Below are 19,514 nucleotides of genomic sequence, written 5' to 3' on the forward strand. Positions count from 1 at the left end.
CAACACCATATTGAACTCCAGCATTACCGATGGAGGGCGCCACAAACTTGTGAGTCGTTTTCATCCAGGTGACCGGATACTTTTGATCACATAGTTTATCTCTCTTCCGGTCAATAACTGTACCTCCAGTACGTTACTTCTGATGGTTTCTGATGTTCCACTAGTTAGGAGTCTCTAGGTGTTGGACAAGCTGACATTTCTTAACCGTTTTCTCTTGTTATTTGTAATTTGCTACGGAGGATTGACTTTTTGACTAGCAATCCAGAACTGTTGACTGATGTCGTCGCATACTGCAACCAGGTTACCTCAACACACAAATATACTTTTCAAAGTGCAGTAAGCAATTACTCCATTCTTTTATGTTTGTGTGTACTGGTTTGTGGCCCTCCCACTCTATTTTTTACATTAATCAGCCTGGCGGAAAAACCTGCCTTTAGGTCGCCATCCAATGCAGCCACAGTCAGAGGACAGTAGATCTACAGGTAAGATTTCTATTATCTGCTGATAAGGAAATATTTAGATAGGGCAGCTAATTGATTGTAATTAATCTCCCCGTTATCACATTCTTTACATCCACTACTGGTGTGAGCAGTCACAGAACCCAGAGGGCGACGACCTTTGTCATGTTTAAAATGTCGCGCAAGATGTTGAGAACTGATTCGTGACTGATTTTTACTTTTTCCTCCGTCTTTATTCTTCACAGAGTGATGATCTGCGACTATATTCTCCTTCATTCAGCATTCAGATTTGTCTGACCGCTTGGAAGTGTCTGCACTACCTGACCACTGGGTCATATGGTGGTGGATTGTTGCAATACTTTTCTACTATTTCAGCATTGTTGTAGCGTTGTTCCCGATTAAATTGTGGCTTCATTGCCGTGATGAGACTTTAGCGTCGCGTATCGTTATGTGGTATTAATTCATTTTATGCGGCTTAATAAGCACTTCAAAAGCTGAATTAATCAGGATGATGCAAAATTATTACAAAATAGCTGAGAAAGCTGGACTTCATGTGAATGAAGAAAAGACAGAATATCTAGTCATAAGTAAAAAACTCCAAAAGAATACACCACTGACCGTAAATGGTCTCACTTTCAAGGCAGTTGACCACTTCAAGTACTTAGGGAGTCTTTTTAGCAGAGACAATAGAGCAGAAATAGAAATAGACGCCCGTCTAGCAGCAGCTAATAGAACTTTTTACAGCTGTATCAAAATTTTAAGGATGAGATCACTTAGTAGTGAATTCAAAATCCGTTTTTATCAGTCAACTATTGTACCAGTAGCATTATATGTATGTGAAGCTACTACATTCAGGAAAAAAGATGAAGAAAAACTGTTGATATTTGAAAGAAAAATACTAAGAAAAATATTTGGACCAATCTTCGATGAAAATGTCATGGAGTGGAGGGTAAGGAAAAATGAAGAACTACGGGAGCTGTACAAACATAGTACCATTGTGGAAATGTTAAAGAAGAGAAGACTGAACTGGGCTGGTCATGTAGCAAGGATGCCGGAGAACAGACTACCCAAAATAGCATCCACTAAGAAATTAGAAGGAAAGAGAAGAAGAGGAAGACCTCGAATTAGGTGGATGGAGAATATCCGGGAAGATGCAGCTAGGATGGGCATCAACTCTGATTGGACAACAATTTCCCTGGATAGAAATAATTGGAAGAGGCTCGTAGAGCAGGTGTATGGTCGATAAGGCCTTAGCCACGTGTAAAGTAAAGTAAGGTAAGTAAAGTATTTCACAGTTATTTCAGTGAGTATACTGGAGCGGTGTGCTTGAAATGGTAACCTTGTGCTCGCCACTCTGGGGTAGTGTGTTGACGGAAACGTCTCCGTGGCCTTTCTTGTCGGCAGAAGGCAGCCTGTGAATCTCATCAGAGCGAGAGGGAAATGGGCAGTTTTGTGGAAATCGAGAAGCGACTTGATCCAAGGCTGTTGAATACCAGGCAGGCGCCTGTACACCATGTGGTCAGTGAATACGCCGGCAACCCACTGCTCCCAGAGCACAACCAAGTACATTTCGGTCTTTCTGTACGCACTTCAAAGAGCCAGATGCCACAGCACTGTCCAAACAGTGTGGGAGAGTCAGTTGAGATCGTTCTAAAAATTTCATTCGACTAATAGAATTGTATCACTTTGGTCAGTGTTCTTCAGCCCAGTACCAACAACCTGTTTAAGAATGTGCATCTTGTATGAAAGAGGAAGAAAGTTGTGTGAGCTCTCCTCTGCTTTTTCAAGAATTTAGCAAATCTCTCCAGTGACATTGGCAGCAGCATAGAGTCCTCCACGTAGAGGTTTTTTGAAAGTAACGGGTTGAGAATGTGGTGAACCTAGATTCTGGGCATTCTGTTCCAGGTCGCCGCAGAGAGGGCGTCACGTCCAACCGCTGTCTGGTGTCGATCGGCGCACGTTAGCTGTTTGCGGTATTGTAAAAGTCGCTATTGTGGTAGCAAGATCCATACTCTGTGCAGCTCGTTACTTGCTCACTTTGCCATGTAACTCGTGCTGTTTAGCTTGGTTATAATTCGTGGCTTCTCACTGCAACGTTCACTTTGGTTTCGTGAGCTGCCCTGTACGCATATCTTGTTGCGCTTACTCATACAGTTTTCCATTCTTTTTTGTCCCTAGTTTTATCTGAAGTCTAGAGAATTTTGCTTTTTGTTAACTTCATTGTGATTCATGTTAATCATCAGGGCAAATAAATAACTGTTAATCTCAGTCTTGACTTAGATTTCAATGCTCTTTAAAATGTCCTACAATTTTTCCTGATTAGGCGACCCCTGAAAAATAAATGTAACCTGTCGTATACTTAGCCCCTCGAGTCTCAACAATTTGAAAACAAGTATAATGTGAAAAATTTTCGCATTAACCTTTTATTATCAGAGAAAGCAACGAATACAAGAAGAAATTGACAAAAAGTAAACACTCAATTTTTTTAAGTAGGTGGTTTCACTTCGGAATATAATTTTAAAATTTTTCATAAAATTATTATTTATTATCATAGCAACGCATAAAAGAATAAATTGGAGAAAGTAAACAATCAACTATGTTAAGTAGGTTGTTTCTCTTTGAATCACAAGGACAAGCAGTTTATTACAACCACCCAACATTTCATATGATATACAGGGTGTTACAAAAAGGTACGGCCAAACTTTCAGGAAACATTCCTCACACACAAATAAAGAGAAGATGTTATGTGGACATGTGTCCGGAAACGCTTAATTTCCATGTTAGTGGTCATTTTACTTTCTTCCACCAACGCTCAATGGAGCACGTTATCATGATTTGATACGGGATACTCTACCTGTGCTGCTAGAACATGTGCCTTTTACAAGTACGACACAACATGTGGTTCATGTACGATGAAGCTCCTGCACATTTCAGTCGAAGTGTTCGTACGCTTCTCAACAACAGATTCGGTGACCGATGGATTGGTAGAGGCGGACCAATTCCATGGCCTCCACGCTCTCCTGACCTCAACCCTCTTGACTTTCATTTATGGGGGCATTTGAAAGCTCTTGTCTACGCAACCCCGGTACCAAATGTAGTGACTCTTCGTGCTCGTATTGTGGACGGCTGTGATACAGTACGCCATTCTCCAGGGCTGCATCAGCGCATCAGGGATTCCATGCGACGGAGGGTGGATGCATGTATCCTCGCTAACGGAGGACATTTTGAACATTTCCTGTAACAAAGCTTTTGAAGTCACGCTGGTACGTTCTGTTGCTGTGTGTTTCCATTCCATGATTAATGTGATTTGAAGAGAAGTAATAAAATGAGCTCTAACATGGAAAGTAAGCGTTTCCGGACACATGTCCACATAACATATTTTCTTTCTTTGAGTGTGAGGAATGTTTCCTGAAAGTTTGGCCGTACCTTTTTGTAACACCCTGTATTTCACCGCACATTCACATTCTTCCTAGACACAATGCAACATTTTGCAAAATTTCATGAAAATGTCTAAAACAAATTATAGTCCTAAACAATAAGCAAAAATTGAACTAAAATTTAATAAATTTTCTATCAAAACTACATACCGCTCCAGTGGCTTCATATCCAAACCACCCACAAAATCAGTAGAACAAATCAGATTTTCGTTACCAGAATTTCAGATATAATTGCATTCTTTGTCAATGATATCCTCAATATTTTCCATATAAAAAACCGGATGTCACGATCTCCAACAATCACATAGCACAGTCTTCGCGACGGCTGTCGTTTTGATCGCTATAAGTGACTACTACACTGCTCTACGAGCATTTTTAGGAGTTCCTCAGAGTACCGCTGGTTCAGGTTCAACTGGTTCACTTCACTATGTCGGCGTTGTCCTTGTGCTCCAAGGATAACTGACCCATTATTTTACGAAAGCAACGAGTATTGCATTCGCTGGTCTTGCATCAGTACGATTTAGTTTTACTTGTTGACCTATGACTGCAATGAGCTTTTCGTTCATCTTGTATTACTACAAAGGGTTAGAACTTTCAAAATGCAGACCAGGAATTACTGCACGATACTTCACTCTATCAGTCGTCTGCGCCAATTTATTTTGACTCCCACTAACCGCGTACTACGACACTGTGGCCCGGGAATTTCAGAATGTACGGGGACTGCAGACATTTGCCTACAAACAAACAAACAAAACAAAAAAACATAACTTTATTTTCTCGAGGTGCTAATTAAAACTTTATAACTACCTCCGTATATTCGTAGCTCAGAGGTTTCCGTGGTTTCTCCTCTTCTCGTAACGTTGGTATGTCGTAGACGTGCAGCTGAAGGAGAAACGGCTGCGGAGCGTGAGTGACTCATGGAGCAGGAAGCTGGCGGCGCTGTAGGCAAAGTTAACGCCTTCGGGAGACAATTCGCTGCCGTTAATTGCCAGCACGGACTAATTACGGAGCGTTTACTACAGCGCGCGGCGGGCGGGATTCCTCCTCCACAATCGTTCTCTCGTTTCTCACCCGTCGCAGTCTGTCGCTCCGCACGCAAGATTGCTGTTAGAACAGAGCGACGTAGCTTGCTGGTTCTGGCGTTGGAACCAGAATCGCATCGAATAGAGGTCAGATCTCATTCTGGTCTGGTCATCGTGATACTTGTCCCGTGTCGGTCCCCTGAATTCCTTTCTCGCACTGCCGGAATAATTTCGCTGACACGGTCAGGGCTGATTTGCTTCCGTGACTCGTAAGTTGGTCCTTATCTATATAAACGATTTGAGAGACAATCTGAACAGCCGTCTTAGGTTGTTTGCAGATGACGCTGTCGTTGAACGACTACTAAAGTCATCAGAAGATCAAAACAGATTTCAAAACGATTTACAAGATATATCTGCATGGTGCGAAAACTGGTAATTGAAATAGCGAAAAGTGTGAGGTCATCCACTTGAGTGCTAAAAGGAATCCGTTAAACTTCGGTTGCACGATAAATCAGTAAAATCTAAAGACCGTAAATTCAACTAAATACCTAGGAATTACAATTACGGACCACTTAAACTGGAAGGAACACATAGAAAATGTTGTGGGGAAGGCTAACCAAAGACTGCGTTTTATTGGCAGGACACTTGCAAAATGTAACAGATCTGCTAAGGAGACTGCCTACACTACGCTTGTCCGCCCTCTTTTAGAATATTGCTGTGCAGTGTGGGATCCTTATCAGCTAGGATTGACGGAGTACATCGGAAAAGTTCAAAGAAGGGCAGCACGTATTGTATTATCGCGAAATAGTGGAGAGAGCATCACTGAAATGACACAGGATCTTTAAAACAAAGGCATCTTTCGTTGCGGAGAAATCTTCTCAAAAAATTCCAGTCACCAGCTTTCTCCTTCGAATGCGAAAATATTTTTCTTACGCCGACCTACATAGGGAGAAACGATCACCATGATATAATAAGGGAAATCAGAGTTCGTACGGAAAGATATAGGTGTTCGTTCTTACCGCGCGCTATACGAGATAGGAATAACAGGGAGTTGTGAAGGTGTTTCGATGAACCCTCTGCCAGGCATTTAAATGTGATTTGCAGCCCATCCATGTAAATGTAGACGTAGATGTAGCTTCTGTGCGTAATGACCTCCTTGTTAACACCCCCTTTTCTCGAAATGTCCAACATTGTCAGACGATGCGCGCACAGGAACGAAAGAAGAATAATAATTAATGAGTGTGGTGTACACGACTACCGAACATAGTTTTTTTGTTGCTTTGAAGCCCTGCGAATGTTAAACGCAGATTTTGCGACTGTAAAGTTGTATTATTAACTTTAAAGTACCATATAAATATTCATTACGAGGTCATAATCAGGTCAGTGGTTGCATTCGTTACGATTGCAGAGGGCCAGTACCGCTTATACTAGGAAATGTTTGACCTAATTTCATTTCATAGTAAAGAACATGGGTTACGTGTTCCATAGTGTTGTTGTTGTGGTCTTCTGTCCAGAGAATAGCTCGATGCAAGCTGCGACAACCTCTTAATCTCTGCATTTCATGCATTTCAACCTGCTCGCTGTTGTCAAGCGGTGCTCTTGCTCTACATTTTGTACCCCCCTCCCCCCCCCCCCCGCCTTCTCCTTACTCCGGTAACAAATTAACTACGATGCCTCGGGATGTGCCCTACGAACCAATACCTTCTTTTGCTGAAGCTGCGTAAAAAATTTCTTTCTTCCCTAGTACCATTCAGTAGCTTCTCAGTTTTTCGATTTATCTAAAATTCAAGATTCTTCCGTAGCACTGCGTTTCAAAATTTTATATTCTATAATGGTCCGAACTGCTTATCAGTCACGTCTCAAACAAGGCTACACTCCAGTCAATAATCTGTAGAAAAGACTTCCAAACAAATTTATTTTCAGTGTTAACAAATTTCCCTTACATACATACACTCTTCTTCCTATTACCACTATGCATTTTATATCCTGTCTACGTCGGCCATCGTCAGTTTTTTGCTCCCCAAATAGGAAACTCATCTGCCACTTAGTGTCTCATTTCCTTATCTATTTTCCTAAGAATTTCATGATTTAATTCGACTAAATACCATTAGCATTGTTTTCCGATTTTTAATATGCATTTTGTAGCGTCTTCTTATGATATTACACATTCCGTTCAGCTGGTTCAAAATGGCTCTACGCACTATGGAACTTAACATCTGAGGTCATCAGTCCTCTAGACTTAGAACTACTTAAAGCTAACTAACCTAAGGACATCACACACATCCATGCCCGAGGCAGGATTCGAACCTGTGACGGTAGCAGCAGCGCGGTTCCGGGCTGAAGCGCCTAGAACCGCTCGGTCACAGCAGCCGGCCGTTCAAGTGGTGCAGGTCCTTTACCGTCTCTAACAGAATTGCAGTGTCATTGCCAAAGCTTAAAATTTGTATTTCCTTTTGCTGAAAAATAATTCCTTTCCATGGCCCAACGTCTTGAATGAGTGCGCACAGTAAGGAGAACACTACCTCCGTAGAGGAAGACGCTAAAACACGATTGTGCGGTGGGGTTCCACTCGGATGTGTCTGGTTCTTGGTACTTGAAGAAATTTTTATCGCCACGAGCCACTGCACTTAAACACATTGTTGACATACACGAGATTTTCACAGTTACGAAACGTGACACAAATTATCCAAGTAAAGTCAACAAGAAAGCATTATACTTGGTTGAGAGACACACAAGTAAACAACGGGAAAGACCGGGTAACCCATTTTGTCCCTATCAAAATTTCGTAATGAAGCCGTGTTATCGCTGACTCTGAAATGTGGATCGTACGTCACCCTTGTAACTGAGTTGTTTTGGTGACGAAAATTCAGGCTTATATTTGCATTATTGCTAACAATCAAATGAAGGTAAAAGGCCAAATGCCGTACCGGCACATAGCCCACGTCTTCCAAATTGCAGCCACAGGACCGGCACTTTTCGGCTCCCCGTTATAGGACGGATGATCGACAATGATATTTCGTCTTCATAAAGATATTGTGCATTAGTTCAAGTTTGAAAATTAGTCACCCCTTTAAAGAGCAATTAGTTTGTTCGGAGTGCTGTAGAAGGTTTCAGACTGGTACCAGGAGACCACTGACACTATAAAACTGACGAAGTCATGGCAGTGTAGTGATGTGTGTGTACCAGTCTTTTTTTTTTTTTTTTTTATTTGATCGGCGAAGTAAGATGGGTCTACTTCGAAACCTGACAGGAAGACAGATAGGACCAACTGTATTTGGACGTGCCAGTGACCACACCGTAAATGAAGCTGCCAGATTTGTTGATGTATCAACACTGACTGTCCAACGTAGCGAAAACAGATGGTGTACCACACGTATCCATGTAATGCTGTAATACGTACGTTTAGCCGTCATAAAAAGTGGTCATTGACAATCGATTTCAAAACGGACAGCAATTGCTTCTGTCACTGAATACAGGTCCATCGAACCCAGTTCCAGAGCGAACACTGCCAACAGAACGGCACGAAAACCACGTTGGAGTAGGACATCTCGCAGAAGGCCATTGCTCACAGCAGTAGCTGAGTGGAGATGCGATTTTTGCTCTTTACCAATGATGCCAGATATCGAGTACACCGACGATGCAATAAAGCATTTAATCCAGCCTGTGTGTGGAGGATCTACGACGGCGTGCTGAAATGTAATGCCTACGAATTTTTCACTTCAAATTTTCTGAATAAAACAAACGTTATTAACACCATACTACTTTATTCTTCATGTCTACGTATTTATTTCTCAGCGTAGTCTACCTGGCGACGAGCACTTTTCTACCAACGATGGACCAGTTTGTTGACACTTCCACTGTAGAATGTTTACTTTGTTGACGGAGCTGCAACCTCGCATGGGATTCCACAGCTTCATTGCTATCAAAGTGAAGTGTTAGGAGTCCTTTGAGTTCCAGAAAAAGACGAAAGTCTAATGCGGCCAAGTCGCAATCCTCCAATTATGGAGGATCATCGATGACAGTGAACCCAAGGCGTCGGATTGCTACAGATGTCGTAGCACTCTTGTGTGGTCTGACATTGTCATGCTAAGGAGATGATGCTTCATGTGAAGACGAACTCTTCCAGTTTGAAAACTGATTACAGTGCGCTGTTTCTCACGCACTGACATGCTTACATTACACACCGCAATGTTACACGCTGCGATTCGGCGTACTCTAATGTCAGCCAAGACATATACGAGTATGCATATATGCGTATTTCATTTGCATAATAACACAAGCGTCTACATTAAAGTAGTACTTCATACAGTACACTGCCAGAGCACCCTAAAGAGGAGAAGGGAACGAAATGAAACTTGTGCTGAGCGTATGTGATGTTATTTCAGTGTTTACAAAACTGAGTCGTATTTACAAAGAACTTGATAATATGAGCCCACTTATCGGTATAGCGGTGCACCCTTTCTGGTCTGGCTGCATGCTCTCTGTTCGTGTCCTAAAGCCGTTACATCCTCTCCTGAAGCAGATTGCTTACAACATTTGTAACTGGTCCTTGACATCGTGAATACTGGATCTGGGACGAAGTTGACATCAGATCTGGAGTTCATAGAAACACATATCGTGTTCTAAAGAATAGTGTCCCGTTGTAAAATGACAGCATGATATTGTCACATGAGAAGTAATGCATTAAGATGTAGGTTGCCCATGGCATACGTTGTGCCGTCATAGTTCCCTCAATCTCTAACAGTCGTGACTTGAAGTCACACTCACTAGCTCCCAACACCATTCGTCACACCATTGTGCCTCACCAAAACAATGGAAGAACTGGACCTCTCTGTAGGCCATCACCACAAACGCCAACGAAGGTCATCAGACGTAGTTCAGGACGGCGATTCGTTCCTGAACTTAACGTGACGCCATTCATCAGTATAAGATACGAATCCACTGGGTGGTAAGTGTAGAAATTCTTACCGCACCATCGTCAGCGTGTGCACGGTGCAGTGCAAGCTTAGGGCTCGCATAATTACGGCAGGCAAGGTAGGCCACGTGCATACTCTCGCTAAATTCTACCGAAGCGATTTTACACATGACTGGTTTCAAATTAATGGAAGTTAGTTCACTTTAATTATAGACGGCGGCGATTTCCGCACTAACGACCAACAGTATGCCGCGTACAAGATTACCCGTCGGAAAGCTGTGTCCGAATGGGGACCTGACAGCACCTCGCAGTGGCTTAATTGCTTCGGAGTAAACACAGTGGGGTGCGTACTCCGAGAAAAAGTACGTCCTATAGCCAACCTTCAGAGTGGCAGCGCAGACTCTTCCTGCGACTTTATGACTGGAGGGAAATAAATACTCGTTGGCGCTTTGGTTGAACATACTGTGGTGTCGCCAGGAGGGTAACTCTCTTGAGAAAAGGGCTCCGTCCACTCTGGAGCATGCGCATCGCCAATCTGAACGCAAATGGCTAGGCTGTTTACCACTTATGCCCTCTCGTGACGTTTTTAAATTAATTGTTAACTTATATTACAATTAGTTTACCGCCATCATCGAATGGTTCTAAACCTTGGTCAAACATCGGTGGGTCCAGAAGGCAGAGAAAAATTGGTAATACTATATAAATTTACCTCTTAAGTTTTCCGACTCTTTCAATATTAATACAATCTGCTTGTGATTTAGCCTTCAGTATGAATCCGCATGCTGAAATGTTATTTACCAATTACTTAAATACGCTTCCTTCGTGAGAGACTAGACGGCACAGTCACTGAGGCCTGTACGTGTGCAGTTGAGCCATCACAGGTAAGTCTAAGGTTTACACACCCTTTCAAAAGTGGCGTCGACCTGAGGCAACGGAAAAAATGTTGTAGCTGTGTCTAGCCTATACAGACGACTTCTTTAGCTGCCTAATACCATTGATGAATGCTGAGTGTATGACTGTGATTTCGAGATAAAGAACCAAAGCAGGCAGTGGAAACATGTCGATTGATTAATGCCGGAAAAGGCGAAGACCCAACCATAATCGAGAGAGGTTAAGCTGAGTGTATTTTAGGACTGCCTTAGTGTGGTGCTAGAGGTTATGCTCTCAAGAAATACCAACATAGGTGCACCAACGGAAAAATTCTCCTACCGGAGCACAAAAAAATTGTTCAAAAGCCAAAATTTTTGGGAAAATTTTTAAAGGTTCTGAGGAAGATAGAATGAGGCAGCTGGTACCCAAATTATCAGTCCTGAGTCTTTTAAATAAAAAGGAACATACTCGCGTTCTTTGTGCTCCGATGAGAGCGTTTATCGGCTGATTCCCTTATTTTCGGTGCTGCAGCAGCTCGTGTAACTCATATGCAAAGAAATGTAAGGTCAGTAAAGTGTAGATAGTTTACTTGTGTGAAATTGAAACAACGCAAAACTAATTTCACATCTCAGACCGGATTTTACGTGCAAAAATGTTGCATTTTCTTCAGTACGACACCATGGGGTTCCTAGATGATAACGCAGATACTTAACAGTGTATTTCTGGTACTAAGTCACTTTATAAACTACGTTTTCGGCTCACACCGGATTTTACTTGCGTGTTCTACGAGTATAAGTAGGAAAATTTAGCGAAGCTGTTCGAGATAGGGATGTTAGATATACATTGTGAAAGTTTCAGTCATTTGCCGTGCATAGCCGTCTTGGAAACCTCTGCTGGGGTTTGGTCCGCTGGTGAAGGCGAAAATATAATTAAAAAAATAGTATCTTTGGGTTTTCCGAGGAACCGTCCATGAACTAATGGTGCCTCCATAAGTTCCATCACGCCCACAGTAAACCATACCAAATACAAAAAGAACCAATATATTTGTTTCATTTCCCTATGCAGGAGGAACTTTGTAATATTCGTACTACACTGTGGGATTGTGACACTAAGACACTAAGACGATCCTTCTGTTGGGTATATAAGTGGTCCCTAGCCCAAGGGCTATGCAATACATCTTTTATCACCAATAGAACCAGAGGTACGAGCACCGGAAAATCCGGCTTTTTGGGCGGCCTTTTGGAACGTATTATGTACGCATGCTGTCGCTTGCATACCGATACTATTGAGATCTCGTGACAAGGGTACGAGAGGCAGCTCGTTCTGCATAGCATACCGTTACGCGTTTCCCTTCTTTGGGCTATAACGTCTCCGTCTTCACATTAAGAAACCCTTCCGTAGCAGGCATTTCCAGAAGGGTGATGAAGTGATATTCGAGATGAAATTTTTCCCTTACAGCCAAAATGCAGGTTATTAAAACCGCCAAATCACCCGTAGTAGGGAAAAACGGGTGGCAATGAGGGGAGAACACACAGAGAAGGACTGACACCATCAGCAAGTCTCAGGGTCGCAGTAAGCAGTAAGTATGTGTTGTCACAAGAAAGAACTACAGTAGGCATTTCTATGTTCTCGTGACCTCCAGTCGGGTGTTGGTGGTGTTAGAAGTGTATCTATCGCTTGTGCAGAAGACTTCACAACACCCAAGTGCTATTTCCGTATACAGGTCGTGGTATTCACATCTCCACTCTACTATGCATAAAAAGACTTTCCTGTATTTTCAATTGTACTGTTTTTACTGTCCAAAATATTATTTATACTGTTTCGCAGTGTGTAGTAAAAAGAACAGAGGCGATTCCGTAGAAGCGGTAACAATTGCAGCATCACAGGGTAATGTGTGCCGCCTACCCTGCAGCAGTGCTTGCTTCAGTTCTTCGATCGCGGATGGTACATTTTAAACTGTCTCGTTGTCTCATTTGAACGGTGATAGACGAAGCCAGCAACTAGCCGTTCCAGCAGACTGTTTTTTCACAATAGTAATTGGCAGTTTAAGGAGGGCGCTGCCCTTGTCAGACGGCCGATGCAACCTTTTTAACTTACGCCGTATGACCATGTTGGAGGATATCCTGACGTAATCAATTAGGAAGTCGAGTCATGTCCCCTTCTTTTTCTGCTTCAGCAACTTCTTTGTTTTGGCTTGTCTCCAATCAAGGCAAAGTCATTTTCTCGAGAGGCGTGTCTTCAGTACGTCGTTAGAGTTCCCTTACGTGCCGCTACTCCTAATGCGCACTCGTTATTCTGTCACCTAGGTGGAGTCGGGGTTTCAGTTTTGAACAGTCGAGGGCGCAGCACCTCCTTCAGTAAAATTCATGGAAGTCACTTGCAGATTATTGACTTCTCGTACCGACGACAGCTTCTGCGCTAAGGTTTGCTTCCCGGATGTTTCTTTTATTAACACAGCTGATGGCTTCCGGTACTATAGAGGTTCACATGGTGACGCCCATCTTGCTGATTGGAGGACGGTTTAACGTCCTGTAGACGACGGGGTTCTTTGGGATGAGGCACGGGCTGAGGCTGGAGAAGGATGGGGGAGGAAATTGGGCGTGGCTACGTTAAAGGAACCGTGTTGATATTCGTCGTAACTGATTCATAGAAATTACAGACAATCCAATTCCGGAAGGCCGGTCGGGGTCTTCAGACTGGTTCGTCCCGAGTGCGAGTTTAATGTGTTATCAAAAGTGTCTTTCCGTCGTTATCTGGTTCAATATCTGACAGTGGAAGAAGTTTCCATAGCGAGATATTTGTCCGACAAGAAGAGCAGAGGTGACCGGGTTCCAGTGTATTCAGCTGAAGACCGAACTTCCTCCCACTGCCTTGTGGAGCGGATGCGTGATTCACTACAGATGCTGATCCGTCTGTTGAGCAAGGGCTTTAAGTTCGACAGACCTTGATATTGTTTGAGAGAAGTAGACAATTTGCCGGTGGTAGAGTACCGCCTTCTTTCATTACTAGAATAATCCATAACAACTGAAACAAAAGAAACTGCACTCACATGAAAAAATTACGGATTTTTCACAAGTTGCGGCGATCGTCACATTATTACGACTCATTTTTAGTACAGACATTCAGTAGACGACCAGTCATAGATGTAGCGATATTTTCATAAAGTTGACATTCTTATGAATTCCCGTATGCAACACACATTCAGTAGGTCGTGCGATGCAGCAGACAGAAGATTTTCCAAAAGGTGGGACTTAACTGGGGTGCGTTGAACTGTAACCCCTTTAATGAAGACTGGTTATTCAGATGATTAAGAGGCAAGTATCTCTGGCAAACCACGCCAGTATTCAGAATGAGATTTTCGCTCTGCAGTGGAGTGTGCGCTGATATGAAACTTCCTGGCTGATGAAAACTGTGTGCCGGACCGAGACTCGAATACGGACCTTTGCCTTTCGCGGGCAAGTGCTCTACCACTAGAGCACTTGCCCGCGAAAGGCAAAGGTCTCGAGTTCGGGCCTCGGTCCGGCACACAGTTTTAATCTGCCAGGAAGTTTCACGCCAGTATTATCCGCAACAACGATGAAATGATACCAAAATGCATCTCAGAGGCATCAACAACCGATGAGAATGTCAAATAAATTACGCGCTATTAATGCAACAGCACGGTAAAAATAACGTCAATAAAACATATATTTACAGAAAGAGTCCAACGCAAGCTTCAGTAGTTCGATATTTGGAGTAGAACTATTTCGAATAAAATAAGGACAAACAGTATAAAGCAAGGACTACTGACAAAAATAAAAATAATACGAAAGAATCTTTTTTCCATTTGTTCCGAGAAAAAAGATTTTCCTAAAGGAAAGTGATCAAAATACCTCAAATTCTCGGCTGACTGATTCCTGTACAAAAGCATGGAGCTATTAGAGTAATATCAAAGTATTCCGTTGTTCCCATGATTTCTAGATAGAGCACAGTGACTTCGCTAGAGGATAAATTGGTGTTTCATGGTAACAGTGCTCGCCACTTCATCTGACAGATAAAGATCGCTACATTTACTATAGTTTTCGTACTCATTCTTCACCGTTACTGCTCGAACCATACTACGTAACAGCGGCGGTTTTCACACAAAGAAACTGAGGCTGTACTTAAGTTCAAACAACTTGTTAGTATGGAAATCCATGCAGTAGCTCTATTTCATTGTGTCAGCTAATTATCTTATGCACTAGCGAATAACTGCGATTCAGACTTGAAATGAGTCCGACATTCGCCTACATGAGTTACGAAATTCACTAGAGGTATTGGTTATTTCCTATCCTTCTTCTAGTTACAAGTTATAAAAGAGATTCAAAGAGGGTACTGCAACACAACCACTGGCACCAACGACCATGCAGCAGCTTACAGCCGCGCTGGTGGAGGACTGAAACTCCCTACCATGAGAACTCCTTAAAAACCTTGAGGCCAGCATGGAAGCACACTGCCGGGCATGCATTGCTGTCCGTGGAGATGGCACACCCTATTAAGAATCGTGTCGCGCCTCTTTTTAATGACCGCCAACGGCCCAACGGCCGTGCCACAGTGGTAACACCGGTAGCCCTTTCATCACCGAAGTTAAGTGCTGTCGGATTGCCGGCCTCAGTGGCCGAGCGGTTCTAGGCGCTACAATCTGGAACCGTGCCACCGCTACGGTCGCAGGTTCGAATCCTGTCTCGGGCATGGATGTGTGTGGATGTCCTTAGGTTAGTTAGGTTTAAGTAGTTCTAAATTCTAGGGGACTGATGACCTCAGAAGTTAAGTCCCATAGTCCTCAGAGCTATTTGAACTTTTTTTCCGGCTACCACATGGATGGATGACCGTCCAGTCTGCCGAGCGCTGCTGGCAAGCTGCGTGAACTCAGCCCTTGTGAGGCAAATTGAGGAGCTATTTGGCCGTGACTTCAGCGTAATTACCGTCTTTGTATAAAAGTGTTATTTCCGTTCGTTTCATTGCGAATTTCTTTCAGTTCTCTTCTATTCTATACTGTAGGAGCTCTCCCCATATACAGGATGCCTGGAAATTCCCGCTACAGACTTCTTGAACTTTTAGAGTGGAGAGAGTATATAATATTTTGAACAGGAACACTTGTCCGGAAATGTACTGTTTCCTTTCTACGGCGATTTCAGTTCAGATGCGTAACACGTCCATGTCCGCTGAGAGAAAGAGAAAAGTCTCATAGTTGCTTGTCCTGGTACGAAGCAGGGTACACAGGATGGCGTGTACTACGTAAGACTGTCACCTGATGTCATTTAATGTATGCCTTGACGAGAGGTTTACGAGATTCCTGTAGAGACAGAGGAAGATCTGCTGGTACGAGTTCTGGCCGTTGCACTAGAAACTGAACAGACACCAGGGGAACTGGAGAGTGTGTGCCAGAACATGCTTCGTAGGTACAATGTCTGTAACAATGTCCGTGGTCGCCACATGGAACCGCTGCTGTAATGAATCGGTTCTGTTCTGTATGTACGGTGTGGTGGGTTCTTTTTGTTTGGTAATAATGTAAAGTCGCAATGTTTTAAATATTAATACAAAACAATGTGCTTGAGTCATAAATGGATCTTTCGTTATGTCAACTTTCGAATTTTTACCTAATAATTGTACTGCGTCACGCCTAATGCATTTCCTCAAGCACAAGTAGATGAGTTGAACATCGTAATCGGAACCGCCATAGCACGGAAACGTAAGCTTGCGGAATGGGATCCTATTCAAAATACACTACTGTCCATTAAAATTGCTACACCAAGAAAAAATGCCGATGACAAACGGGTATTCATTGAACAAATATATTATTCTAGAACTGACATCTGACTACATTTTCACGCAATTTAGGTGCACAGATCCTGAGAAATCAGTACCCAGAACAACCACCTCTTGCCGTAATAACGGCCTTGATACGCCTGGGCATTGAGTCAAACAGAGCTTGGATGGCGTGTACAGGCACAGCTGCCCATGCAGCTTCAACACGATACCACAGTTCATCAAGAATAGTGACTGGCGTATTGTGACGAGCCAGTTGCTCGGCCACCATTGACCAGACGTTTTCAATTGGCCAGAGATCTGGAGAATGTGCTAGCCAGGGCAGCAGTCGAACATTTTCTGTATCCAGAGAGGCCCGTACAGGACCTGCAACATGCGGTGGTGCATTATCCTGCTGAAATGTAGGGTATCGCAGGGATCGAATGAAGGATAGAGCCACGAGTCGTAACACATCTGAAATGTAACGTCCACTGTTCAAAATGCCGTCAATGCGAACAAGAGGTGACCGAGACGTGTAACCAATGGCACCCCATACCATCACGCCGGGTGATACGCCAGTATGGCGATGACGAATACACGCTTCCAATGTGCGTTCACCACGATGTCGCCAAGCACGGATGCGACCATCATGATGGTGTAAACAGAACCTGGATTCATCCGAAAAAATACGTTTTGCCATTCGTGCACCCAGGTTCGTCGTTGAGTACACCATCGCAGGCGCTCCTGTTTGTGATGCAGCGTCAAGGGTAACCGCAGCCATGGTCTGCGAGCTGATAGTCCATACGTCGTCGAACTGTTCGTGCAATTGGTTGTTGTCTTGCAAACGTCCCCATCTGTTGACTCAGGGATCGAGACTTGCGGATAAGATGCCTGTCATCTCGACTGCTAGTGATACGGGGCCGTTGGGATCCAGCATGGCGTTCCGTATTACCCTCCTGAACCCACCGATTCCATATTCTGCTAACAGTCATTGGATGTCGACCAACGCGAGCAGCAATGTCGCAATACGATAAACCGCAATTGCGATAGGCTGCAATCCGACCTTTATCAAAGTCGGAAACGTGATGGTACGCATTTCTCCTCCTTACACGAGGGCAACGCCGGTCAAGTGCTGTTTATGTATGAGAAATCGGCTGGAAACTTTCCTCATGTCAGCACGTTATACGTGTCGCCACCGGCGTCAACTTGTGTGAATGCTCTGAAAAGCTAATCATTTGCATATCACAGCATCTTCTTCCTGTCGGTTAAGTTTCGCGTCTGTAGCACGTCATCTTCGTGGTGTAGCAATTTTAATGGCCAGTAGTGTATTATGGACTCACTACCCTCTTCAGATCTTAGAAGTTTGCGATGGTAATTTCGGAACATCCTGTATAGTCCTAGTTTCAGCGGGTTTTGTTACTTGAAAATGACACATCTAACGAAAGTTACTTTCACCCTTAAGGTTTGCTCACCAGTGTGGACTGATATAACAAAATGCCTTGGTATGGGCTTCTGTAAGATTAACTATCGCATATGCTTTATATCTCCGTGGGTAAATAATGGTAATCTCTGTTCACAGTGCAAGTTGCTGCTGCCTCCTGGGTGACGGCTGCAGATGGACGTACGCAAACCGGTACTTCGGAGAGAAAGGGAACTGTCGGATTTGGAGCTAAAGAGTACGGCACACCATCACGATATTATGGCAGACACCATTCTCACTGTTGAAAAAACAGGTAAAAGAACCATATGAATTTCGTATTGAAAACTTCACATATGTCGAATTAGCACAATTGTATAAATTAAGGCGTTGACTCACACGTAAGTGCAATATAATGTAGTATGATTACACTCGGTGAATCTTATCCATATGATTCAAGATATGACAGGACAACCTTTGAAAACTTCTGAAGGAGGCGAAGTATTGCCCTCATACTGGATGTGTGGCCAAACCGAAATCCAAACAATGAATCTGTATATTGCAGATTGCACATTACTAATGTGTTGCTGAGGGACTTTTCGTCATTCCACAAGCAACTTAATGTCTAGTATAGGAACAGTTGAGAGTATACTGATCTAGCTGAAATACATCTGTGAAGCGGATTCCCAATGGGCTATGGTTATTGTAATTGAAACCTATGTAATATACTGGGGATAGCATTCGAAAATGCGGTTATGTAATGTCCATATCGAAGCAGTGAATTGCCGAGAGCTCTGTATGTGGCATAAAGTGATGTAGGAATTAATCGCTGAAGCTTGGAGTCATGAAAACACCATTTCGGACGACACTGAGATTCGTACGACCGTCAATGCTGATTCATACACAAGCTGTCAACCTATCATCACAACAATAAGATATAATGCTAAAATACGGTCAAAAACAACACCCGGCTACATTCTATCTGCCTCCATCAACTAACATTCTCCGTCGAATGTCGACGACACTAAAGCCTTGTTACTGATGAGATGGACCATGGGCCACATTCACACAGGCAGCTGTGATTGAATTCTGCGTCCCGTTGTCGTTTACAAAGTTCGGTACTGGTGAGATACATTCTGGCATCTATTACAATTAGGTATGAGCAAGAGGCAACGGTCGGACATGATTATTATTACTCAATAGGCAGCCGCATTCCATCAAATTCATTCTTTGAATTTAAGTTCACAGTGACGAACTTGCACTACAAAACACTAGTATGGGAATTACTGCTTCACGATATGCCCGCCAAACCAATTTCATTACAGTGACTCACTGTGTCACAGACTCCGGGAATCCGGTAATCGAATTGTTGAGGCACTGCACCATGTGTTCTTGAACAACGCGAATATTGACTCCTGGAACTCCAGTGCTTAACTAACGATCCACACACTTGTCACAGGTCCAGCTGATGTGAAAAAGTTAGCAGAACGGCTGTTTGGTGCTACTGAGTGGTTGTGCTTCAAGTTGGTCCAACCACAGCACGCTGTATGAGGCATTAGCTGTTCCTACAGCTATATGAGCCAAACAGCCCAGATCAAGGGTTTCTTTTTTTTTAACTATTTAACTGTA

General features: G+C 43.3%; 1 protein-coding gene across 1 annotated transcript in view; it reads left to right on the forward strand.

Moving 5' to 3' along the window:
- LOC126176829 (uncharacterized) overlaps positions 1-18,192 on the forward strand; it is a 108,936-nt gene extending 90,744 nt beyond the window's left edge. Inside the window, exons 3-4 of the mRNA XM_049924012.1 lie at positions 2,364-2,431; positions 18,048-18,192. Of these exons, the coding sequence (XP_049779969.1) occupies positions 2,364-2,422 (59 nt within the window). The 3' untranslated portion in view covers positions 2,423-2,431; positions 18,048-18,192. The remainder of the gene's footprint in view (positions 1-2,363; positions 2,432-18,047) is intronic.
- The last annotated feature ends 1,322 nt before the right edge of the window (positions 18,193-19,514 follow it).

The sequence above is a fragment of the Schistocerca cancellata genome, chromosome 3, assembly GCF_023864275.1.
Source record: "Schistocerca cancellata isolate TAMUIC-IGC-003103 chromosome 3, iqSchCanc2.1, whole genome shotgun sequence".
In the NCBI taxonomy this organism is placed as follows: Eukaryota; Metazoa; Arthropoda; class Insecta; order Orthoptera; family Acrididae; genus Schistocerca; species Schistocerca cancellata.